This window comes from Lampris incognitus, chromosome 3, assembly GCF_029633865.1.
Source record: "Lampris incognitus isolate fLamInc1 chromosome 3, fLamInc1.hap2, whole genome shotgun sequence".
In the NCBI taxonomy this organism is placed as follows: Eukaryota; Metazoa; Chordata; class Actinopteri; order Lampriformes; family Lampridae; genus Lampris; species Lampris incognitus.
Window position 1 is genome coordinate 78,134,696 of NC_079213.1, and position 27,857 is coordinate 78,162,552.

Here is a 27,857-nt window from a genome sequence, read left to right on the forward strand (position 1 = left end):
TGGAAGGATCACACTATTCCACCCAGTTCCCCCTCCCTCCCGAACAGGCGCCGCCCCAACCGACCAGAGGAGGCGCTAGTGCAGCGATCAGGACACATACCCACATCCGGCTTCCCACCTGCAGACATTGCCAATTGTGTCTGTAGGGACGCCCAACCAAGCCGGAGGTAATACGGGATTCGAACCAGCAATCCCTGTGTTGGTAGGCAATGGAATAGACTGCCATGCCACCTGGACGCCCCTGTTAAAAAAAATTTTAATAATACTATTCAATATTTCCAAAGCATCTGTATCACACTTATTTGCAATGTCCGAAATTTATGCAATGTCGGGCTTGGGAATTTAAAAAATGAATATTTGGAGCGCCCGTCTTCATTTTTGACCAGCTTCCAAACCAAAGAACAGAGAAGCTGAGATTACAACACACAGAGGCAGCGTGACTTCATTCTGTGCTCAGGACGCCATTACTACACTATCTATTTACATAGCAAATAGTTGTTTGCTGCTATATTAATGTTCAAAATCATGTATAGCACCTTTTAAACACAGTATCATCATTATGAAAGAGCAAAAACGCTCCGGATGCTTTATTTTCCCTTTAATATAAAATACATTTAAGGCTTTTAGTCAGGTTGTATTGTCATGGTTACTTTCAAGGGTTACTTTTCATTTTCCAGTGAGGTACAGTGCTCTCCATAACAAATTAGATCTGGTCTGTCTACTATGTTTGATTTATTAAAGAAAGAAAAAAAGCCTCATTACCAAACCAAGTTGGCTAGCGGCCCACCAAACATTTGTGCCCAGGGGTCTGTAACTTGATGATTTGGGCCTGACCCTGCTCACCTAGCGGGTTTCATTTACTATCTTAACATTACCGTTTGTAGGCTGAGTGGTCATTCTTCACACTGCACTTCATGTTCTTGAGCTCATCCAGCACAGCAAACATGTTGATGAACTTTCCCAGGGTGAGCAAGTATGCCTCAGACACAAAGTCCTTCCTGCGTTCGGCATGACAAAGACGACGGACCTCCCCGCAGAAGCGATCAATAGCTGTGCGCTAAATGCGAGATGGAAAGAGGGGTCAAAGGTTGAAAATAATTTCATAAAACCCTACATCATATTATATCTAAACCACTCAAGTCGGCCAAGAGCATTACCTGAAAGTACATGAAATTCATGAGCTTGGTGACTTCAGGCTCCAGCACCTCCACTGTCTTCTCATAGATCTCCACTCTGTTGGGCTGCTCATTGCACTTCACCTGCAAAAATTTTTTTTTTAAAAAGCGGGGGGGGGCAGCAGGGGTGAGGAATAACTGAGAACAGGCTGAAGAACAGTGATGAGACTAAAATGTTGATGTCAACCTGGCCATATTTTACACTACATGAATGCTTTTTTTTTTTTTTTTGCATTGAATAAGTATAAATAACTGCTTGAACTCCCGTCACACACCAAGACGGCATCCTATTGGCTGACACAGACCTTGTTACACTGAATGAACCAAAAATATCGTATAATACAAAGAAACAAGGATTTTGCCTGTGACATGAGACATTATTCTGCATTTTAAAAATGAAATTATACAGTCTGTTCAGAGCTAAGGTGAATGAGTAGCTTTTAGGAAGAGAATAAAGCTTGTGTTTAAGATGTATGGTATCGTCTGAGGTTAGCCAACTCAATGCTACAAGGAAACCACACAAAACAGAGTGGTTACCTGTGGTATAGCACGTGAACAGCTTCTCCATGTGTAGAGCATGATGGCATACTCCTGCCCCTCCTCCAACATCTCATTCTATGAAGAAAAAAATTTTTTGAGAATATCCTCAGCAAGTTTAAACAGATGACTGAAGGTCACTGTAGCTCCTACAAAGCATTCGCAGATAAAAATCTCAAAAATTTCAACATTTTTCCAACAACAATACATCCTAAACACATGCAAATGGAGACACACACACACACACACACACACACACACACACACACACACACACACACACACACACACACACACACACACACACACACACACACACACACACACACACTTTACAAAGCTTGCATGCATTGTTGCCTCCATTGTGAGACACTGATTCTCTGGGGGCAGCAGAGTAGCGCTTCACTGCTTTCAAAACAGCCCTGGCTGCATACAAAGTGCTGTTTGATTCAGACCCCAAGCTTTAAAACTGCAATTATCCCTCACTAATTAGACACAAAGCACAACTATTCCTGATAGAACAGCTCCAAAGCACCCATTTGTCCCTGAGCCATTGGGGAAACCTCGTCTCTTGGCCCAGCTTCTGTGTGCTGTTTGATGGACAACTCCCAACGCTCTGACAGGGGGACAAGTTGACCTCATTCAACAATATACTTCACCAGGCCCCTTTTCTAAATTATCCTTTGTTTAATTTTTCTTTTTCGTATTCTGATTTTTTTCCTTTGCCATTAAGTGAGGTGACAGTAGGAACGAACACCTTAGAGCAGGGATGGGCAACATGATCCAGAAAGGGCCGGTGTGGGTGCAGGTCTTTGTTCCCACCAAGCAGTTACACATCTAATTCTATTAGTCAACCGACGGACCTTGATTTGTGGACTCAGGTGTGTAACTGCTTGGTTGGAACAAAGACCTAAACCCACACTGGCTCTTTCTGGATCATGTTTCCCATCCCTGCCTTAGAGGAAGTAAACAAACGAGGCTGTTTCCCAGAGATAACCTCCTACTTTACCATGCTAGAATGAACTGTGGCCTGTTCAATGTATCTGGCGATGCCGGTGACAAAAGCATTACGGTCCTCAAAGTTGGTGTTGAAGTTGGGCTGTTGAGAGATGGAAAAGGGTGTTAAAGGAAATTGTAATAGACATCAATACTGGTATATCAGCCTCCAAGTAAGGTCAAGGGGATATCTGTATTTGACAATTTCCTCAGTACTAAAGCCCAACAGTAAGAGTCAGGTGTCACATCTCCAACTGCGATTAAAAAAAACTCGGAGCCATTACTAGCAGGGCCATCTATTCAGTTCTACTGGACTTCCAAATTGATGCGCTGAAGTACCAATTTAAGAACCAGGGACAGCCATTTTGAATCGTTGCAGTAAGTTATTTTTGGGGCCCCCAGATTAATCACAGGTAAAAAAATAAAACAGGAAGAGTGTGGCGCTGCTGTGAGAAGATGTCATTTGCTGCCAGCAGCACACAATGAGTCCACTAAATAAATCAAAAAGGTCAAGTGTAATCAACTGGGGGTCAATTACTTAATGCAATGAATATAACAAATGAAATCAGATACAACGTAAATTTCAGAGTCAGAGTCAGTTGTGTTGGCTAAGTATGTTTTCATTCCACAAACATACAATTATTACTATTATTGTATAATTATATATTATATACTATATTATTCTAATATTAATATATATATATATATATATATATATATAACACGTATATATACATATATAATATATAAGTTAATTATATATTATATAATTATATATTATAATTATTATATGCAACATACATACAATTATGAAAAGTAAAGATGCAACAAAATTAAAGACATGATAAAAACAAAATTGATAAAAAAATATGGACATGGCATGGTTGCCAATTCAAGTACAAGCAGTAGGCCTTTTTAAGGTAAAAGTAAGATATTGCACAGGAAGGTACATATTACAACATAGGGTAAAAGTGAATATGGCACAATAGATACAGACAGGACAGTAAACAATGGTAGACAATAAGTAATGATATTATAAATGGTATGGTAATAAAGATTTATTTTAATATATTTTAAGGTTCCATTTTTCTCATCAAAATCATCATCAGCACCTTCAACCTCTAATCAAAGACAGTTTTCATGTGTCCGTTGTCAGATTATGACTCGCCTTTGAATGCCAACATATTTCCAATGTTGTGGAAATAACTCAATGCATGAGTTCATGAAAAATTTATAAAGCTCATAAAACATCATATCTATCTATCATTTCATTTTAGTTGATGTAGCTACTGAAGAACAAAAATTAGCATATTAATTTCACACAGATTTTATAGACTGTGAGTGGAGAGTGGATTTCTCAGTCATTGACATTCAAAGACAATTATTTAACATAATTTGTCAGGAAATATCTTTGTGAAATTATATACAGAAATGTTGGTGCTCTATGCAAAATGTGCAAATAAACTAATTTCCCCCATAATCAACTCCTGGTTTCTCTCACAGCTTACCTCACAACCTAATTTGAATCACCATTCTACTATTGACTTATTGTCCAACACTGGGTCATAAAAAATAAAAAAACTACGTATATTCACTCACTCACTTGCGCGCGCACACACACACACACACACGCACACACACACACACACATACATACATTGTCCCATTGCTGGGCTACGGAAACATGATCTGTCACTTGAACCAAATCTAGTTATTACATACAAATTTTAGGACCTATATTTGCTGTCAAAAACAAGCTAATTTAGATGTTAGAGCACACTGAATTTGACAAGCCATCACTGAGAGGAGTGCCATTTTGGGCACATCCCTATCATCGGGTGTTTTCCATTTTTGGTATTCTACCCCCACAGAAAACTGTTGATCCTTATGATTCCTTAGCAACAGACCACAGGCTCTAAGAATAGGCACAGTAACATCATCAACTATCATCACCTTTATCGGAGCCCCCCAGGGCTACATATGTCCTCAGTCCCTTTTTCTTTTTTTTAAATTAATTTATTTCTGATTTTTCCCTTGTTCTCCCAATTTAGTGGCCAATAGAGCCCTATTTTAGTTCAAACACCCACCCTCCTCGTACTGCATGCGTTCGCCAACTGCATCTCTCCGGCCTGCAGTCTCGAAGGAGACGCCTCACCACTTTCGTGACAAGGCGAATCCAGGCTGAACCACTGCTTTTTCTGACACACCCAGAGAAGCATTCATGTGACAAACACAAGCCGACTCCGCCCCCCTCCCGAAGACAGCGATGCCAATTATTGCTGCTTCATCGAGTCCGGCCATAGTCGGATCTGACAAGATCGAGGCACAAACCCCGGTCCCCAGTGGGCAACTGCATTGACACAAAGCCAATGCTTAGACCGCTACACCACCACGGACCCCCTCTCAGTCCCTTTTTCTACACAAACGGCTGTATCAGCCCTTCACCCATCACCACTTACTACTTACTCTGATGATACTGCCATACTGGCACTACTTAATGACAATAACTCCATCACAACTGATCAACACTCCATTTCTCATTTCAGACAATGGTGCACAGACAACTACTCCCTGAATATGGACAAGACAAAAGAACTGGTCATTAACACACCACTCATTGGACTGAACCCCATCTGCATCCACATTAAGACAGTAGGACAGGTTAACAATTTCAAATATCTTGAACTCACTTTAGACAGTAAACTCAGCTTTGATCAACACATCACTAATATCCATAAATGATCCCAGCAAAGACTCCACATCATCTGTAAGCTCAGAGCACTTTGTTGCCCCCCACCTCCTGTTATTTTGCAAAAGCATAATCCAGCCCATCCTGGGGCTTGTTTCAGAAAGCGGGTTTAGTGAAAACTCAAGAGTTAGCTGACTCAGAGTTGAAGGAAATGCTGGGTTTTCGGTTTCACAAAGCCAACTCTGAGTCAGTTACTATGGCAATATACTATGTGACGCTAACCTGTCGCTGGCCGATTGTCTTCAATTAATCTCGAGTTTCTCTCTCTTTAGCTGATGTTTGCAGACCGAAGGAAGTGTCTCAAGAAGTTCTCCAAATCAGCGTTTCCCAACCCAGTCCTCAAGGAACCCCTATCCTGCAGATTTTCATTGTGACCCTGCATAGGTAGCCCCGCTTATACTTACTCAACCAATCATCTCACAGCACTTAATTATGCAAGGTGCGCAACATCTGACATAATTCATCGCCAATTGGTTGAATAACTACAAACAGGTACCTATTCAGGGTTGCAAAGAAAATCTGCAGGATAGGGGTTCCTTGAGGACTGGGTTGGGAAACATTGCTCCAAACAACCTGCCCCTCTATTGTTAGAGATGTTTAATGAGTCCTTGCTGCAAGGCACATTACCGCCGACTCTCAAACAAGCTGCCATATCTCTAATACCTAAAAAAGGAAAAGACCCATGTTCATCATACCACCCTATCCCACTCCTAAACGTGGATGTCAAAATACTTGCCAAAGTTTTACCATGCAGACTTGAAACTGTTCTACCCACTGTCATATCCGAAGACCAAACAGGGTTTATCAAGGACCGTCACTCATTCACAAATGTGCGACGGCTTCTTGATGTGATCTTCTCTCCAACCTTAACAATTGTTCCAGAAGTTGTCATTTCCTTAGATGCCGAAAAGAATGGAACTACTTATTCTTTTCCCTCGAAAAATTTGGCTCAGAGAGCGTTTTATCTCTTGGGTGTGTTTACCATACACCTCTCCTCAGGCATGCATATGCACTAATACTGTCAGGTCCAAATTCTTCCAGTTGGGCGCCTGGGTAGCGTAGCGGTCTATTCCGTTGCCTACCAACACGGGGGTCGGCGGTTCGAATCCCCGTGTTACCTTCGGCTTGGTCGGACGTCTCTACAGACACAATTGGTCGTGTCTGCGGGTGGGAAGCCGGATGTAAAAAGAGTAGGGTAATTGGCCAAAAAGAAAAAGAAAAAAAAATTCTTGCAGTTAACACGGGGGACACGCCAAGGGTGTCCAATGTCCCCCTCCTTTTCGCCATTGCTATCGAGCCTTTATCCATAACAATTAAGGCCAACAGACTCATCCCACGCATCATGAGGGGAGGAATTGAGCATAAAGTATCCCTGTATGCAGATGATTTGTTACTTTATGTATCAGATCCAAAAAGAGTCATTCCATATATCGTAGTCACTCTCAAAACTTTTGGCACTTTCTCTGGATATAAGCTCAATTGACCCCCCCCCTACCAATCAGCTGGCAGGGGATATTACACAGTCTGATTTGCCATTCACTCTTTCCCCAACAACCTTTAAATATTTAGGAATCAACATTTCCCAAAATACTATATCACTATTATTTAACAACAACTTTTCTGTACGAACAACAGAGAAGATCTTCAAAGGTGGAACAGCTTGCAGATCACACTGGCAGGGAGAGTACAATGTATCAAAATGGATATTGTCCCTCGATATTGGTACCTATTACAATGTTTGCTTTTTTTCCTCCCTAGGTCTTCTTTTTGTAGCATTAACATTATGTTTTCCTCATTTATATAGGGCAATAAATCTCCAAGGCTTCAAAAATCCTTATTACAGAGGGGTAGATCGGAGGGAGGTTTGGGATTACCAAATCTGCAATTTTACTACTGGGCAGCCAACATGCAAAAAATTGTACATTGGGCCTTCTATCCTAAAACCAAGTGGTGCCAACTGGAATCACATTCATATTACTCCTCCTCCTTAAAAGCTTTGGTATGCCATGCTAACAGATTTAAACCCAAACAATACACAGATAATCCGATAGCCATATCCACTTTGAAAATCTGGCAACAAATCAAACAACACAGTGTCTGGAACACGCTACCCCTTAACACCCCAATATGTAATAATGAACTGTTCAAACCTGCTAAGATTAATGCCAGATTTTCTTTTTGGGGCAGACAAGGCCTTAATACCATTGGTGATGTTTATAGTGAAGGCACATTTTCCAGCTTCACTCAGTTGTGCAATACCTTCAACCTACAGCAATCTGACCTGTTCAGGTACTTCCAAATTTGGCATTTCCTCAAATCAAACACACCTTCTTTTCCAGACGCCCCACCCTCTTCGGGAATTGATAACCTTTTAACGGTGACAAAAATGATAAAGACGGCATATCTCGTTTTTATATAACTTCCTAGCTCCAGATACACCCTCAGCTTTGCTGAAAATTAGAACATAATGGGAAACAGAAATTGCCGTTATCATGCCTGACGATTGGTAGGCTAAAGCGCTTAAAGAAATAAAATCTTGTTCATCTTGTGCAAAATTTCAACTCATAGTTCACAGGGCACACTATAGTAAATCTAAACTTGCCAGGATATATCTGAATATGGCTGACACCTGTGACAGATGTTCTCAGGCTCCTTGTAATCTCACTCATATGTACTGGTCATGTCTGAGACTGGGGGAGTACTGGAAATCTTACTTTCAAGTCATTTCAGTAATATTAGAAAAAGCAATAGAACCATCCCCGCTGACTGCTATATTTGGTATACCTGAAGCTGGCAAAATCATGTCAGTAAAGCAAGCCAATATAATCTCATTCACCTCTGTAATAGCCCATCGGAGAATATTTCTACCATGGAAGAAATCGTTACCCCCATCTCCTACTTCTTGGCTGTGTGATACCATGTCTATTTTGGAGTTGTAAAAGATCAAATTCTCCATACGAGGTTCGACAGACAAATTTTACAGTCATTGGCAGCCTCTGATCTCTTACGTTAAGAGTCTGACCTCCCTTTCCCCAGAATGACTACCCAGATGAGATGATTAACACAATGTAACAGCTAAATCCTACAGTTTGGTAGAACACTGAAAATCTTCAAATCTCCCAACAACTTATTATGCACTGTAACGGCCCATACATATACGCAGTACACTTTGCTCTCGTTTATGCTTGTATGTGTGTGTATTTTTTTTTCTTGTTCTCTTTGTTTTACACTAATGTACCTCATTTATTATTGTTATTATTATTCTTAACAGTAATGTATTTTTGTTATTATAGTCATATTTTCTTGACCTAAGATAAGGAGCTCAAAAGACTAAGTGGTGGTTGTGTGTGTGTGTGTGTGGGAGGGGGGTAGAGGAAGGGGGGCTGGGCGGGTTCAATAATGGAACAATTTATGTTAATGCATTGTTTTATGTTTTCCTAAAATGTTCCTAAAATGTTTGTTTTCCTAAAATGCCAATAAAATATGTTCATAAAAAAAAAAAGATCTACCTTTACGACTATGGGCAGTCAAAGTGCAAGCAAAACTGTGTTGTTTCTGTGGTTTCTTATGGGGGGGAGAAATGTTGTGTGTGAGCCACACCAGTCATGGCTCTAGTTGCCACGGTAAGCATGGCAGTTATACGACAGTCTGCCAAAAATAGGTTTGTGGAAAAAGACGTAAAGAGAGCAACTGAAGTTGTGATGCACTGGCACAATAAAATTGAAGTGTTCGAACTGAAGTTGCAGTCCGCAAGTTATCAAACATAACAGTTAGATTAGCAATATGTGTTTTCCGTTTTGCTTTCCAGGTAATATTTTCACTTTTTCAATTTTGTTATTCAAGTTCGACCATGTCTCTCTGAAGTTCAAATTGTTTAAAAATAGTATTATGGTTGTTAAAATGTTAGTTTTGATGTCGGTCATTTCCTAACAGACATACTAACATATGCAATGCATTAATATCTAAACTGGGTATTTATCTTGACAGCATATAGAGTTTAAAAACTGGCCATCAATTTGACCGCCCATGGTCCTTTGAGGTAGGAGTGAAATCCCAGTCGTTTTAAGGCATTTAGGTGTCGTTTTCAAATAGACAATACTGCCAGTGTTGGGATGGCTGAGAATTTTTTTTTTTTTTGCTTAGAAAATTTCACTAGCTACTTAATGTTGAATGTAGCCACTGAATGCTGTTTAATGAGGTAGGGTAGGCTAAGCCAGCGTTTCCCAACCCAGTCCTCAAGGAACCCCTTTCCCACAGATTTTCATTGCAACCCTGCATAGGTAGCCCTGCTTGTACTTACTCAACCAATCATCTCACAGCACTTAATTATGCAAAGTGTGCAACATCTGACATAATTCATTGCTTATTGGTTGAATAACTACAAACAGGTACCTATTCAGGGTTGCAAAGAAAATCTGCAGTATAGGGGTTCCTTGAGGACTGGGTTGGGAAACACTGGGCTAAGCAACATTACAATTGCTTGTAATGAAATTATACCTTCCCTGTGTGATATATATTTTTATATTTCATCTTCAGTTACGGCCAAATATGTTTTGTGCCTAATGGGTTGCACCTGCATAAATATCAAACATGCACGTGCACGCGCACACACACACACACACACAATCACACACACACGTATACATATGGTATAAATGTTGAATATAAATGGAACAGACTTTTTTTTTCAATTAATACTGAAGCATTGACTCGGTCAGCAATTTTCTGCAACGCCAGCTTAAGTTCTTTTGCGCTGCTGCTTCTGTATTGCTTTTTTTTTATATATATATATATATATACTCATTCTGCATACGCATTCATTAATATTTCTAACTCCAGTGAGGTAAAGTAGGATGACCTTTTTTTCTCGCCGGTTGCCATGATGAATCTTAGTATCGGACTCCATTGATGATGGCTTTTTGTACTCATCACACACGCTTATCGTGTTGATCGAACTAACTCTTGAGTTAGTCAACCCAGAGTTAAGGTTTAAACTCAGAGTTTGTAAAACCTGCTTTCTGAAACGGGCCCCAAGCTGTACTGTTCTCTGTTTCTATACCATGTTGACCATCTCCAACAAAAACAAACTTAACGGGGCGTCCAGATAGCAGAGCGGTCTATTCTGTTGCCTACCAACATGGGGATCGCCGGTTCAAATCCCTGTGTTACCTCTGGCTTGGTTGGGTGTCCCTACAGACACAATTGGTCGTGTCTGCAGGTAGGAAAGCGGTAAAAAAAAAAAAAAGTTAACCAGGATCACACATGCTGCCTCTAAGATCATCCACTCCCCTACACCCAACCTCTCAGACATGAACGACAAAGCCATCACACACCTGGCACTCGCAACAGTGAATGACACTGATCACCCACTCAATCCATAGTTCACACTACTTCTGTCAGGCTGTAGATACAGGACTCTAAAATGAAGAAGAGCTTGCTTTGGCTTAAGTTTTGTCCCCTTCCAGTGTTGTAGTACTCGAGTCCAGGACTCAGACTCGAGTCCAGGAATCGGACTCGACTTCTGATTTTCAGGACTCGTGACTCGAGTTGGACTTGAACACTGATGACTCGGACTTGGACTCGAGCATTGACTGCATTCAGACTCGGAAGTTGGAGATGAGGACTCGGACTTGTTCATTGATAAAGACTGTTTTTTTGTTTTTGTTAGTTTTTTTGTAATAGGCCCTAATAATTTGGCATAAGATATTGATGGCTATATTAATACCGTAACATCATTCAATTTCGTGCAAGGGCAGGCACGTGTGTTCTACTTACATGCGGATTCACGTGCATACCCTCATGTTCAGTAACAGTAAGTGCTAAGATAGCTAAAGAGACGCCCCGAATTGTGCACTTTGCTTACATGGATTTTACATCAAAATCCAGCAAGAGCACTGCTACATGTTTGATATGTAAACGAACTATTGGGGAGAAGACCAGGACAACCTCAGACTTCAACAGACATCTGTCAAGGACGCACCCAGAAAAGTAAGTGTGATGCAATCAGTTGATGATATGTTTGGTGATCAGTTAACATTAGCTAACTAGCTAGCTAGCCAACGTTAGCCAAGTTATATGCCTAACCTAGCTTGATCATTTGTGTGCCATCAGTGTCAGTAGCTAGTTAGTTAAGTCCAACAGAATCATATCATTAGAACCAAGTTAATTTTGTATAGATAATGTTAATTTTCCAAAGCCGAGTCTCCCTCAAAAAGCAAGCATGGGAAACAGAAACTGTGTCATTTTTGTCTAATGTAGCACCTTTTTTATTTGTATGTCAGCTTTTTTACGGTAGCAGAGTGGAGCACTGGAGCCCATCTTGGAACTCGACTCAGACTCAACCTTGATGACTCGGACTCGGACTCAGGTAATGGGGACTTGACTCGGGCTCGACTCGGGCTCTTCTTTGGGGACTCGGACTTGGACTCGGACACTGGGGACCCAAGACTCGACTCGGACTCGAGGTTTAGTGACTCGACTACAACACTGTCCCCTTGTGCCATAACATCACTAAACAAACTGCCTTGCTGACCGAGCATAGAGCCAGATTTATTTGTGGGTGTGATACGTGTATATGTGCTGGGCCACAGGTGGATGCATGTTGACAGTTGGGGGGGGGGGGTTTGTTTGGTTTTTTGGCCGTTTTCACACACAGAATGACATCTGTTGAATGCAGTATGATGTATTATATCTTAATCATTTCTTCACTCATGTTCAAAAAAAAAAATAGTGGACTAGACAATACCATTTGATTGATTTTTGAGAGATAAAGTATACATCTGAGTCAAGAAGGCCTCATTAGTACTTACCTGGTACATGAGTGAGGAGGGGAGAGGCTCAATGCAGGGCTGCTGGTCGGGGAGGGGTAGCTCCTCCAGAAGGTCCACATTGGAGAGGGCATCCTCTAAGGTCACTGTGGACGTCATACTGCTGAAAGAGTGGAAAAACTAAAACTTTACAGCAGTTGTCTCAATAACCACGACACACAGTATGTTAACATGAACCCGTGGTGAAGACAAACAGCTGTTTAATTTCAGAACAAAGCTTTTTCTTTTTTTTAATACTCTACCCTTTCTATTCCATGATAAAACCTCAATTTAGACTAAAAATACTCTAGACCTATTCGTGGGATTTTTGCCCTTGGCTACTATTTTGTTGCAATTTTGATTATCGATTATCAACTGTGGAAAGAAAAAAAAATTTTTCAATTAACTAAGACTGTCCTATACCATAAAAAGTGTTAGTATTTCCTTTTTTAAAGACTTATTTTGCAATTCAGCCTTTGCTCGACAGGACAGTTGAGATTCCTGGAAATTGCTGGGTGAAGAGAGAAGAGGAAGACATGCAGCAAAGGTCCTGTGGCCAGATTCAAACCTGTGATGCTGTAATCAGGCCTCAGCCTACATATACAGTGCATCCGGAAAGTATTCACACCCCTTCACTTTCCCCACATTTTATTATGTTACAGCCTTATTCCAAAATTGATTAAATTCCTTTTATTTTTCATCAATCTACATACAATACCCCATAATGACAAAGCGAAAAAGGTTTTGTAGAAATTTTTGAAAATGTATTAAAAATAAAAAACTGAAATATTGCATGTACATAAGTATTCACACCCTTTGCTATGACACTCAAAATTGAGCTCAGATTCATCCTGTTTCCACCGATCATCATTGAGATGTTTCTACATCTTGATTGGAGTCCACCTGTAGTAAATTCAATTGATTGGACATGATTTGGAAAGGCACACACCTGTCTATATAAGGTCCCACTGTTGACAGTGCATGTCAGAGCAGAAACCAAGCCATGAAGTCAAAGGAATTGTCTGTGGACCTCCGAGACAGGATTGTATCGAGGCACAGATCTGGGGAAGGGTACAAAAAAATGTCTACAGCTTTGAAGGTCCCGAAGAGCACAGTGGTCTCCATCATTCGTAAATGGAAGAAGTTTGGATCCACCAGGACTCTTCCTAGAGCTGGCCGCCCAGCCAAACTGAGCAATCGGGGGAGAAGGGCCTTGGTCAGGGAGGTGACCAAGAACCCGATGGTCACTCTGACAGAGCTCCAGCGTTCCTCTGTGGAGATGGGAGAACCTTCCAGAAGGACAACCATCTCTGCAGCACTCTGCCAATCAGGCCTTTATGGTAGAGTGGCCAGACGGAAGCCTCTGCTCAGTAAAAGGCACATGACAGCCCGCTTGGAGTTTGCCAGAAAGCACCTAAAGGACTCTCAGACCATGAGAAACAAGATTCTCTGGTCTGATGAAACCAAGATTGAACTCTTTGGCCTGAATGCCAGACGTCACATCTGGAGGAAACCAGGCACCTCTCATCACCTTGCTAATACCATACCTACAGTGAAGCATGGTGGTGGCAGCATCATGCTGTGGGGATGTTCTTCAGCGGCAGGAACTGGGAGACTAGTCAGGATCGAGGGAAAGATGAATGGAGCAAAGTACAGAGAGATCCTTGATGAAAACCTGCTCCAGAGTGCTCAGGACCTCAGACTGGGGCGGAGGTTTACCTTTCAACACGAAAACGACCCTAAGCACACAGCCAAGACAAAGAAGGAGTGGCTTCGGGACAAGTCTGTGAATGTCCTGGAGTGGCCCAGCCAGAGCCCAGACTTGAACCCCATTGAACATCTCTGGAAAGACCTGAAAATAGCTGTGCAGCAATGCTCCTCATCTAACCTTACAGAGCTCGAGAGGATCTGCAGAGAAGAATGGGAGAAATACCCCAAATATAGGTGTGCCAAGCTTGTAGCTTCATACCCAAGAAGACTTGAGGCTGTAATCGCTGCCAAGGGTGCCTCAACCAAGTACTGAGTAAAGGGTGTGAATACTTATGTACATGCAATATTTCAGTTTTTTAATTTTAATAAATTTGCAAAAAATTCTACAAAACCTTTTTCGCTTTGTCATTATGGGGTATTGTATGTAGATTGATGAAAAAAAAAGGAATTTAATCCATTTTGGAATAAGGCTGTAACATAACAAAATGTGGGGAAAGTGAAGGGGTGTGAATACTTTCCGGATGCACTGTATATATTACACACCGATGTGACTGAACCATCAGGATGCCCTGGTATCAATATAACTGATGAGGTCATTTGATAGCATAAAAACCCTTTAAAATGTAAGGCAAATTTGAATTTGAATCTATCTTGATGGGCTACCTCTGAACTGCATGGAACAGAGCTTAATAATTAAAACCCTGAACCTTTAATTAAAAAAAAACAGTGAACCAAAGAAAAAGATAAAGGAGTTACAATTAATGTCAAGTAATATATTCATATACTATTGTTAGGGACTGGTTGAATTCTAACCGTCAATTTTGTGATACAAAAGCCAGGACGTTCTTTCTTTTAAAATCAATAACAGGGGTCCGCGGTGGTGTAGCGGTCTAAGCATTGGCTTTGTGCCGATGCAGTTGCCCACTGGGGACCGGGGTTCGCGCCCCGGTCTCGTCAGATCCGACTATGGCCGGACTTGACGAAGCAGCAATAATTGGCAACGCTGTCTTCGGGAGGGGGGCGGAGTCGGCTTGTGTTCGTCACATGAATGCGTCTCTGTGTGTGTCGGAAAAAGCAGTGGTCCGGCCTGGATTCGCCTTGTCACGAAAGTGAGGAGGCGTCTCCTTCGAGACTGCCGGTCGGAGAGATGCAGTTGGCAAACGCATGCAGTAGGAGGATGGGTGTTTGAACTAAAATAGGACTCGATTGGCCACTAAATTGGGAGAAGAAAGGGAAAAATCAGAAATAAATTTATAAGAAAATAAAAATAAATATCAATAACATCAAATTTTGCATGAGGAAGCAAATTTAAATGAAGCTAGAATAATTATGAAAAATACTGTGGTTATTACCTTCTTCCCTTAATCAAAAGCTGAAACTGAATTTTACATTTCACTTCATTATATTACAAGCAAATTACTATGCTGAGTAGCCCTGGAAATGAGGGGAGGTGGGCTTTGGTTTGCATTCTATCATTACTGCTGACTGCTGATTGGGGAACTTCATTGACATTGAACAATAAAAAAAACAAAAACACATTGCAATCAGAACTGACCGCAAGTCAAACAATACCCAGCTACTCTAACCAGTGGCACAAAGAACCGTTGGTGGCAGTATGCACAGACCCAGGGTCAGAGGAGGTCAATCATGCTCTGTTCAATAGAGGGGAGGTAGGGCACGGAGCAGGACAAGGAGAGGATTCCACATCGAACAGCACTGACAAAGAAAATCTAAATAACCTCATTAAAGCATTTAAAAGCTGTAGATTGGAAAAGTTTAGGCCTAACATTTGCCCTCTGTTTGATATAAAAAGATCCACTTCTTAAATGACTGCGATTTGTAGACCAGGGATTTTGCAGAGCACCAAAATTAGTTGGAAAAGAGGTTGTCTGAGTCAGTCTGTAGACTAATACAACACCGCCGCAAAACTAGGTAGCAGCGCTGTGCATGCTACGTTGTAATGTGCACGCCTGAGCTAATCTTATTCACATTCTCTGGCAACAATGGCAGTGAGTAGAATGTTTGCAAAATAAACAGCTTTGGTGAGCAAAAAGCTGGTTTGGTTGACATGGTCTGTAGATGACCGAACGTGTTGAGAAGGAGACCAGAAAATTCACCATTTTTGTTCACCAAAAGCGAGGGATAGATAAACACACACATACAAACACACACACACACCCAGGAACACACAGTAAAGCATCATAAAGACTACAAAGAGGAGAACACAGTTGGATGGCAATAGTGTATTAATGCCTAATCCAAGGATTAATCACATTCCAAAAATAGTTACTGTAACAGTGACAATAACTTTTTAAAAATAGTCGGTCACCTTTTTTCTTACTTTTTGAGGGGTTAAAGCTAAATCTCTGAAATACATTCAATGTTTTGGTTAGGTGTAGTTCTTCATGCAATTCTCCACACTGGGTGTTCTGACACAAAACAGGTTGAAAATAATCCACGATTACCACGAAGGTGACTGCGCTCCAAATACAACTCCCAGGATTTGACTGCCGTTAAACCAGTCTATTTTTTGGCCACATTATGCTGGCCTAAAAATGAATTGGATCACCAAAGTCATGTCTTTGGATTTTTATTTGGAGCACATTGTGTTCAACTAGTTGAGATATTATTTTCGTGTCGTTAAAATTAAAGCACAATCGTGAAAAACATCACAAAAAAAAAACAAGCAGAGCAGCTGAAAGCCTCGTCACTCTGATAGCGTTCTTTCCACTGCACACCAGTTGACCTTGTGGTTCCTCTATTCAGCAGTTTTTGAGGGGATTGTTTGGGGGTGAAAAGTGTTTAAAATGCTAAAAGAAACAATGGGTTAACTTCAGAAATTCTGCACATATAGCTTTACTGATTGGCCTCCGTGATTCACCTTTACCAAAATAAATGTTGTAATAATAATAATGCCTTTCTTATGGAAGTACAAAACTCATAGGACAAGCAGAAAACATCTCTACAAATCCAAATCTAAAGGAGGACTAGCTCTTCTGAATGTTATGCTCTAGTACTGGGCTTCTGCCATTAAGTCATTTGCCTTTTGGCTAGATACCTCAATCTCTCCACCTAACTGGTTAAAAATAGAATAGGTGCTATACTGCCAACTCTGATAGCTTACTATAATCTTACCATACATAACCTAATACGTATCTGGAAACAAATTAAATCCCATTTCAGTCTTAAACCTATAACTCTCAATCTACCCATCACAAGAAAACCCATACTCACCTCATCCAATTTAGATAAAACCTTCTGCACATGGAGTGACTCGGGAATCCAAAGTGCCAAAGATTTACACTACCGTTCAAAAGTTTGGGATCACCCAAACAATTTCGTGTTTTCCATGAAAAGTCACACTTATTCACCACCATATGTTGTGAAATGAATAGAAAATAGAGTCAAGACATTGACAAGGTTAGAAATAATGATTTGTATTTGAAATAAGATTTTTTTTACATCAAACTTTGCTTTCGTCAAAGAATCCTCCATTTGCAGCAATTACAGCATTGCAGACCTTTGGCATTCTAGCTGTTAATTTGTTGAGGTAATCTGGAGAAATTGCACCCCACGCTTCCAGAAGCAGCTCCCACAAGTTGGATTGGTTGGATGGGCACTTCTTTGAGCAGATTGAGTTTCTGGAGCATCACATTTGTGGGGTCAATTAAACGCTCAAAATGGCCAGAAAAAGAGAACTTTCATCTGAAACTCGACAGTCTATTCTTGTTCTTAGAAATGAAGGCTATTCCATGCGAGAAATTGCTAAGAAACTGAAGATTTCCTACACCGGTGTGTACTACTCCCTTCAGAGGACAGCACAAACAGGCTCTAACAGGTACTATTTAATGAAGATGCCAGTTGGGGACCTGTGAGGCGTCTGTTTCTCAAACTAGAGACTCTAATGTACTTATCTTCTTGCTCAGTTGTGCAACGCGGCCTCCCACTTCTTTTTCTACTCTGGTTAGAGACTGTTTGTGCTGTCCACTGAAGGGAGTAGTACACACCGGTGTAGGAAATCTTCAATTTCTTAGCAATTTCTCGCATGGAATAGCCTTCATTTCTAAGAACAAGAATAGACTGTCGAGTTTCAGATGAAAGTTCTCTTTTTCTGGCCATTTTGAGCGTTTAATTGACCCCACAAATGTGATGCTCCAGAAACTCAATCTGCTCAAAGAAGTGCCCATCCAACCAATCCAACTTGTGGGAGCTGCTTCTGGAAGCGTGGGGTGCAATTTCTCCAGATTACCTCAACAAATTAACAGCTAGAATGCCAAAGGTCTGCAATGCTGTAATTGCTGCAAATGGAGGATTCTTTGACGAAAGCAAAGTTTGATGTAAAAAAAATCTTATTTCAAATACAAATCATTATTTCTAACCTTGTCAATGTCTTGACTCTATTTTCTATTCATTTCACAACATATGGTGGTGAATAAGTGTGACTTTTCATGGAAAACACGAAATTGTTTGGGTGATCCCAAACTTTTGAACGGTAGTGTATATCTTGAGGGTACATCTCCTACCTTCACACAACTACAAAGGAAATTTAGTCTGCCAAACAGCAACTTTTTCAGACATTTACAAATTAGAGATTACATATGACAATGTTTAATAGGATTTGAAACTGAAAGACAATCAACAACAGACAATTGTCTTAAAATGTCACCATATCAAGACAATTTCATCTCCTAGCCATATGACACCCTACTATCAATAACTTCTCCATCTTCTGGAAGTTTTAAAGCCAGCTGGGAAAAAGAAATAGGTATTCAAATACCAGATGACATATAGGAAGAAAGCCTCGAACACACACAAATGCTCCAACAACACCAGACACCGTCTTGAAACCATTCCCCCCCCCCCTTTTCTCCCCAATTGTATCCGGCCAATTATCCCACTCTTCCGAGCCGTCCTGGTCACTGTTCCACCCCCTCTGCCAATCTGGGGAGGGCTGCAGACTACCACATGCCTCCTCCAATATACGTGCAGTCGCCAGCTGCTTCTTTTCACCTGACAGTGGGGCGTTTCGCCAGTGGGACGTAGCACGGCGATAGTGCAGTGACTAGGACACATACCCACATCCGGTTTCCCAACCGCAGACAAGGCCAATTGTGTCTGTAGGGACGCCCGACCAAGCCGGAGGTAACATAGGGATTCAAACTGGCGATCCCCGTGTTGGTAGGCAATGGAATAGATCGCCACGCCACCTGGACACCCCATCTTAAAGGGCAGACTCCCACAATATAATACAATTTGGCAACCCCTCATGTCATGCTGCGCACATAGACATTCCTGAGTTGTAACGTGTACTTATACACCGTTTCATTTTACTTAATGAGTAAATGAGTAGTGACAGAACAGGTAGGGGGACAGGAAACAGGAAGAGGTTTAGGAAAATAAGAAAAACAAAGGGGGAAGATAAAGGTAGGGAATTAATGTTACTAGACTGCCTTATTGGAGTTATGTTCCCATTTTTAGATTTATTTTATGTCTATTTTATGTCTCCTATAAACACATTTAATTTGTCTTTGTCATTTTTATTTTATTCAAATTATGTTTATTTTGAAAAAAAAAATCTTTCTTTCTCCTTCTAATTTGCTGGTCTTTGATACTGTTCCAATCTCAAAATACAATCCTATATCTTTTATATCATGTCTTATATATATATCTGTGAATGTACATGAATATAATCTTATAATTCTTTCATGTAAATGAAAATGAACATTGACACAACAATAGACTGTATGTATAATAGTCTTTGGCTCAATAAAAATAATATTTGAAACAAAAGAAACTGTTTGAATGAGCTCTTATTGTTTTTGTCACATCTACATAACTGGATTTTGTCTTCAAGGAACACAAACACACTATTGACATGTGGGTAATTCACAACTTGCGTCTCCAGTAAAAGAACATTTTGAATAGATTTTTTAAAATGATTTGGTGGGGATATATGTACATATATATATAATCCAGTGAGTCAAGTAAATTCTTTGGCATAAAACAGGCTTGTACTGTCTCATAAAGAATTTACTTGACTCGCTGGATTATTTTGCTCCTTATTTGTTGAGCACTTTCCCTACCGTTGAGTGTCTCTTTTAACAAAGGCATATATAAATAAATGTAGGAAAAAAAACTTTAATTCTGTATTAACTTTAATTCTGAATTAAAGTTTTTTACCTACATCCATCTTAATATTCCGCTTCTCATTTGTTGAGCACTTTCAATCAGCAAAAACACTGGAACCAAATCAGTAAGGTGTCCAGAATTATTTAAAAAGTAGTTAGTAATGGATTACTTTTCTATATTTGGTTAGAAGTGATGACAGCAGAATGGGGTAGTGGTGCTGGTTATGAAAATAAAGTTTCTTAAAAGGGGAAGAACGATAACCTGAAAAAGCAGTACACGTTATTCTTATTGTTCAAGTCTCACTAATGCAAAGTATCTAAATTAAACCAAGCCAGTTTTATGAGCTTCAAAACAGAGAAGTGTGAATCATTTAAGACCATCCAAAAAAGAGCATGTGACAAGACTGAGACAGTGAGAAGGCACAAGTAACAGTGAGGTCAAAGCTGTACATCTAATATGTCTTCACATTTCAGCTACAGACGTGTGACAATAATTTGTGTAATAAGGAAGCTGTGTTGTTAGTGCATACAAAAAAACATAATATTTAAGGAAACTGTTGAAACAAAGATGTAAATAACATTCAGGTTATGATACAAAGCAGCTTGATTGAAAAGGTGTTATCATTCCAGCAAGTTCGATTGGTCACAGCTTCTGTTTAGACGTAGACTGCTTTTATTTGTCATTGCTTTACCCAATGTTTGTCATTGCTTACCCGATGGGTTTACTTTAACTCTACAGACTGCCTTCTTTCAGTTTGAAATAAGGAACCCGGGTGATTTTTCTTTTCTTTTCTTCAGCTCAGAGTTCCTCCTAATAATGCAAAATCTAGAAGCCGTCTCCTCTAATAGGCAGAAGAAGAAAAAGACACAAACAAGGAGCAAATGAGGAGTCATGATTTGGTGGTACTGTAGCCTGCGGTCCTCACTGACGTTGCACGCCACGTGTTAGTAGGACTACAGCCATATTTAAACCATAAGGAGCTTAAACCTGCCTCAATCAGGTAACCTAAGTGTGCCAAGTGGAGGGCGAATACAAGGCTCTGCTGCAGCAGTAGGCTATGTGGAACCGATGGATGCTTTCCTTCCTGTCGCATGGTGTGTCTTGCATAGTCTCCAGACTTAAATCCAATCTAAATCACCCAGTAACCCCTAAAGTTAAGAAACACGTGCCATGTTGCCTCCTCCAGCCTACACAGATATCATTTTGGCAGTTTAGAGTTTGACTTGCATCAAGGTAAAGTAAGTTAATACAATGCGAAGACAGCAGTTATGCAGTTTTCTTAATTTCAAAAAGGTGAGAGAGAGACCTGTTGAGCATTGTGAAGTGAGCTACAATGTGTAGAGCAGATAAAGCTTGCAACTTTACAATCATCAGGCCCTGCTTAAAAAAAATAAAACACCCACAGATTCCTTATGCAGTATGCGAAATTCGAAGACTGAGAGCAGCCCGGTGTTGTTCTCTTTCTTTATTGATGGCACCTTGTGGTTAACACAAAGTAAGCCATGCATATTCAACATTTCTCTGAACTGAGAAACCACTGCACCATCAAAAAACATTAAATACTCATAGACCGTTCAAAACATTTCCTCAAGAGGCAGGATGGGAAGACAAACGGTTGCCATGGTAACTAAATACACTAGAGGAACATCATCGTCACTTTAGAAGAAGTTCTCTTCATGTCTCATGCACATGGTGTGAAAAAAAACCTCTAATGTGTCGACTAGTTTATGACTATAATGTCACAGTTTTCTTGGTGCAGAGGAAATCTGTGAGGCCAAACTTTAAAGCAGGCCCTCCAGACACATTTGTCTCACTTTTTATTTTTGAACAACTTGTGTCACTGGCACACACACACACACACACACACACACACACACACACACACACACACACACACACACACACACACACACACACACACACACACACACACACACTAAATGCAAACAAATGACAACTGAGCTCTCTTCTCTTCTGGTCATATTGAAGTACTTTTTGACTGATCAATAGCCTCTACATCGAATAACTCAAGACTGTACTATCTCCCATACATCCAACCCTACTTCACCAAAGTCAATTTACTCAGTGTACTCATACAGTTTGTGTGCTACTGACATGTAAAAACATGCAATTGAGATTGGGTGTCCAAGGTAGCGTAGCGGTCTCTTCTGTTGCCTACCAACATGAGGATCACCGGTTCGAATCCCCATGTTACCTCCGCCTTGGTCGGGCATCCCTACAGTCATAATTAGCCGTGTCAGCGGGTGGGGAGCCGAATGTGGGTATCTGTCCTGGTCACTGCACTAGCACCTCCTCTGGTCGGTCGGGGCGCCTGTTCAGGGGGGAGGGGGAACTGGGAGGAATAGTGTGATCCTCCCATGCACTATGTCCCCCTGGTGAAACTCCTCACTGTCAGGTGAAAAGAAGCGGCTGGCGACTCCACGTGTATCGGAGGAGGCATGTGGTAGTCTGCAGCCCTCCCCGGATCAGCAGAGGCGGTGGAGCAGCAACCAGGAAGACTCAGAAGAGTGGGTTAATTGGCCAGATACAATTGGGAAGAAAAAGGGGGGAAATCCAAAAACAAAACAAAAAATGCCTGTGAGATTAGGGGCCAAAAATTATCGCTCAAGATCCATCAATATTACAGATCTTTCATGACATGAATTTGACTTTCCCTGATTTATTTCTATGTTCTACAATAAAAGAAGACAAGCGGACATGGACCCTAACCCTAATGCTCACTGGAGGAATGGTTTCCAAATGCTTGTGAAAAAGTAAACATCCTTCAGCATACTGTCCTGGTGGCTAAAAAATGCTACTGATATCCAAAGCAAACAACCAAAAATGTTGCATATTGAATAGTGAATACTCTCACTTATTATATATCCAATTCAAATTTGACTCTTTTACACATGTCCCATTTGTTTTGAAATGACATTGTAGCATACCAAATAGTGCAAAAAGTAAAGGGCAGTAGAGGCTTTCGAGGGAACTATAAGGGAGACATTTTTAAGTTGAAAAAGCCCTCAACACTGAAAACCATGTAAACCACTGCTCAACTTTTGACAGCCAAATTCTCTAGCTGACAGCCAGAATGGTATTCTTAACTGAACCCATTCAAACCATCCCTTCTATCCATGTCTGAGGTCAACACAACTTTGTCAGCATGCCGCATTGACCAATATGAGGTTAATGATGAGAAAACCCTCATATCTCTAACAGGGATCATCACAGTTAACTACTGATGCAACTAGAGAGCTAAAGATTGCAGCTGAGGTTAAATAATGTTAAAGCAAGATAACGCCACAGGGCAAAAAAAAGCTCTTTTAACACGTCGTGAATCTACATTGGGGTCATTACACATCCCTTTATTTTCACTTGTCTCCCGAAGACTCGTCCTCATGGGAGATGAGAGGCGAGGAGATAAAGTGGGTGGGGAAAAGAGCAGTCCAGGAAAGTTTGGGACAAGCTCCTAATGTGAGGATCACAAGGCTGATCCCACAGGTCAGATAGCACAACTCACATCAGAAGGCTCATACGGTTACTCCAGCTTCTCACCACGTCAGAATATAATGGGTGGGGTGGGGGGGTCGTTTCCTGCTCGGTTTCCTCGATGTACACATTAACAGCTATTGAAAAGAATGGTGGCGTGACACGAGTGAGACAAAATAACGCAATCTTTCATTTTTTTTTCAGTAACAGACTAGGGAGGAACCGATCTGGACTACAAACGGGAAAAAACGTCTCTCATTCACCGACAGGCTCGTGCGTTTACAGTGTCAGCCGATTTCCTTTACACTTCAAAACGTCAGCCGATATTGATTATTACCGAAGTCTGCTTTGAAAGTCAACTTGACACTCCCGAGTGTCATTGTTCTCGGGAAATCTCGAGGGTTAACGTTTTGAGACCAACGCCTATGAAAAGGGCAAAATCGAGATCAGATTTAGGGGTGGAGGTACGTTAGGATTTTAACACCCCCACCCCCTTGTGAGTGCGGGTTACCGCCGCAGACTGACTACAAGGTTAGCGCACTGTTTTACTGTAAGTGTACGGAGCAATAAACCCTGAGACGAAGGCGTAACGTTATCAGCCCCGTTTCTTTTGGGGATGACCCCAGTTTTCCCTTCCACCGTGGCCCGGGAATATTCACACACACACACAAACACACACACACACACCAGGCCCCGAGAGAAAAACTGGGCTCGGCGTCCGGACGAGTCACATTCTCACCGCAGCACGCTGTATTTTGACGTCCATTTTACAGCAAAGCCCTCGAGTGGCTACACAGAAGTAGAAACCGCAACCAAAAAAAGAAGGTATCAACGAAGGAAACACCCAAAGAAAACATCAAAAACTTTTGTTTCTTTCTCTGCTCTTCTCCCACCCTCGGTTAGCCGGGAGCGGAGCGCACTGCAGTTTGAAACAAAGTTGAAGTATACTCACTCCGAGTTGTTTTATTTTTTTTTCCTCCCAAGGAATAAATACGGTGTGTTGGTGAGATCTAAGGCGCCATAAAGGAACGATACTGGGGAAATGCAGATCCCCGCTGGTGAATTAAGGTTGTGGAAGTCCCTCCGTTCTCGGTTTCTTTTTTTTTTCCTTTTTTTTCTTCTTTTTCCGTGGCGGAGAGGAATCTTCCCCTCGATATTATCATGGGCGGGCAGAGCAGGGAGTTCCTGCCCTGTCCCACTGTAACAGCAGGGACATTAAACAGGAAACTCCGAACTGCACTTACAACTCTTCTCCACTAGGGACATCAGAGATAAAGGGTAATATTAGTACAGCGGCCCCCCCCCCCCCACACACACACACACACACACACACCCCTTGAAAATGCAATTTATTTTGAGAGATAAATTAATTTCGAAATGAAAGTTGGTATCGTATTTGGGAATCAAGACAACATTTTAAGAACGTTCAAAAGCTTTCTTTTAACGTTCCATGAAGTCGGGCAAAGTGCACTTCAAATACTTTCAGACATGATGTCTGCAAGTTACATGATGTCTGCAAGTACTATCGATAATTCATGTAACCTGTATGTATTCGGTCGCTATAACTCAACAGTTCTGTGCTGGGGGAACGCAAGGGCTCATGGGACTGTAAATGTTCAAGGTTTCCTCTGTAGGGTGTCCGGGCTCAGCCTTAAAGATGGGGTGAGGAGCTTGGACACCCGGAGGAAGCTTGGAGTAGAGCCGTTGCTCCTTTGCATCGGAAGGAGTCAGTTGAGGTGGTTCGGTCATCTGATTAGAATGCCTCCTGGGCACCTCCCTTTTGAGGTTTTCCAGGCACGGCCAACTGGGAGGAGACGCCGGGGTAGACCCAGAACTCGCTGGAAGGGCTACATGTCCAATATGGCCTGGGAGCGCCTTGGGATCCCCCAGGAAGAGCTGGACGGCGTTGCTGGGTAGAGGGACATCTGGAGTGCCCTACTTAGCTTGCTGCCACCATGACCCGACCCCGGAGAAGTGGCTGAAGATGAATGAATGAGTTCATGTTTTGATTGTTGTGGTTATGTTATGTGGTTCTCAGTGTTTGTGTGGCCAAAACAATTTTAAGGGCTAGCTAGCAATGTGGCCACCATGGCCAGGACTCCTGTGGCGGTTGGTGGCCTCCAGCCAGTGTTCATATTTGTGTGTTCTGTTATGTTGGTAAATAAAAGAGCATTCCCGGGGCCGTGTGGTGTATGGGGCACGGGGATTGCCATAAAACTGAGAACTCTGCCTCACGACACCTTCTTCCATGCAAGCTCGCCAGATTGGTGTCAGAAGTGGGATCCGAGCATTTTAGGCTGAAGAATGGAGAGAGAGAGAGATCCAGAGATTGTCCCTAGGTATGAATGTGTGTGTGTGTGGGGGGGGGGGGGCTGTGATGGCCTGACGGCCTGTCCAGGGTATCTCCCCGCCTGCCGCCCAATGACTGCTGGAATAGGCTCGAGCATCCCCGTAACCCTGAGAGCAGGATAAGCGGTTCAGATAATGGATGGATGGATGGACACGGAGCAGATCCTTTGGCGCTTGGAAAACCTGGCATGGAAAATGACGGAGCTCACCCGATGGCTCCAGTGCACCGCGACCCCACTGCTCCCTAGAAGCCAGAAGTGCCAGTACAGGGGAACACCTGCTGCCTGCTGCCACTGACCGCCCCCTAGCGACATGGAGGACTGCTGCCAACAAACTACCACCGCAGGTCCCCACATCCAGCTTGTCACACCCAGAAGTTGTGCATAGAATACCAGCCAGTGTGCCCAAGTACAGCAGATTAACACAGCTAGAGCCGTACCTCTCACAAGTCCAACTAGCGGCATGGCACAGCAGCTGCAACAATGAAGAAGCTGCCATTCACCTGGCCCTGGCGTTGGAGAGAAAGGCATTGCAGATGCTCCTCGGCCTAGCCGCAGCAGAGCAGCGGGACCTCCAGGTCCTGACTATGGTGCTGGAGAGGCAATTCAGACAGCAACCCTTAACTGACCAGAACAGGGAGCAGCTAGCCAGCCGCCACCACCAAGAAGGAGAGAGTCTGGACACTTTCACCACAGATGTGCAGCTGCACACCCAACATGGTTACCTGCAGTTCAACGTAGCTACCCAAAAGGAGCTGGCCCTCCACGCTTTCCTGCAGGGGCTCATGCCGGCGTGGTTGCGCCAGCATGTGTGCCTCGCCATGCCCAATCCCTCAGCGAGGCTCTCTGTGAAGCTGAATGGGCCGAGGTGATACTGTCCACACGGCCTACCCAGCAGAAGGCCCCTGCTCTTCAGCTGCACATCAGATTGGCTCACTATGATGATGAGGAGGAGGCAGAAGAGATCTACCAAGTTCGGCCTCCACCACAGCAGTCCTGGCGATGGCCTCCAACATCTGGACGACATCCACCCAGCCGACCAACCGCTGTTACCAGTGTGACATGCCTGGTCACATAGCCCGTGACTGCCCAGCACCAGCACAGAAAGCCAGGGTCACCCAGCCACTGGGGAAATTACAGGGGGAGTGGCCTAGTAAGAGGACCGCCACTCCAGTCTCCAGCCCCCCTTCAAGGCCGATGCATGCTGGTTGGCCACCTAGGTCATACCAAAGGACTGTATCTGACCTGCCAACTCAACGGTCGAACCTGCTGGGCCCTGGTAGACAAGGGAGTCTACCATTTCGCTGATGTGACCTGGCATCCTCCTGGGTACCACCGGCCCACTCTTAGTGGCTTGGTCACCAACCAACACCCAGCTGATGATGGTGACAGGTGAAAAAGGCTGGCATGAGAGGTAAGAAGTCACTGCGAGTCCAGACTGGAGACCAGGAGCCGGCACACGAGTTCTGGCTCGTCAACATCCAAGAACCATGCATCTTCGGCCTGGACCTGCTGACCTACTGAGAAGCCCGTGTTAACGTGTTGGGAGCCAACATCACCCTCGGCATGAAGACCGTGGCACTCCAATCCGGTCAGGGGAAGAAAGGGCCGAAAGACCAATGAGCCAGTTGCCACCAGCAGGTACAGGGTCCCTGTACCTCTCTGCCCCAGAGGCCCAGACCACCATCCAAGCCACCTGCCAGCACGCCCACCATCAGTAGGCCTGCATCACCCCAATCTGCCTCAGCCCTGACCGCTGAGCCTGCCATCCTGCCATCTGCTGAGACAACTGAGGCCATACACAACTTATGGCAACACAGCAGCGACAGCCTTGACCCACAACAGTGCCACAAGTTAAAACGCCTCCTTGATGACTATGTGGACATCTTGACTGCTAGAGACAAAGACTGCAGGC

General features: G+C 42.6%; 1 protein-coding gene across 2 annotated transcripts in view; it reads right to left on the minus strand.

Moving 5' to 3' along the window:
- The window catches only part of cyfip1 (cytoplasmic FMR1 interacting protein 1), a 67,386-nt gene extending 42,617 nt beyond the window's left edge, over positions 1–24,769 (minus strand). Inside the window, exons 1-6 of one of the 2 annotated variants that reach the window (XM_056277973.1) lie at positions 24,547–24,769; positions 12,267–12,384; positions 2,722–2,811; positions 1,713–1,790; positions 1,158–1,259; positions 876–1,057 (exon numbers count right to left, since the gene is read on the minus strand). In XM_056277973.1, coding sequence (XP_056133948.1) covers positions 876–1,057; positions 1,158–1,259; positions 1,713–1,790; positions 2,722–2,811; positions 12,267–12,383 — 569 coding nt within the window. In that variant the 5' untranslated portion in view covers position 12,384; positions 24,547–24,769. Of the gene's footprint in view, positions 1–875; positions 1,058–1,157; positions 1,260–1,712; positions 1,791–2,721; positions 2,812–12,266; positions 12,388–24,546 lie in introns of both variants that reach the window. The other variant, XM_056277972.1, reaches the window with a different exon arrangement.
- Positions 24,770–27,857: the final 3,088 nt, after the last annotated feature.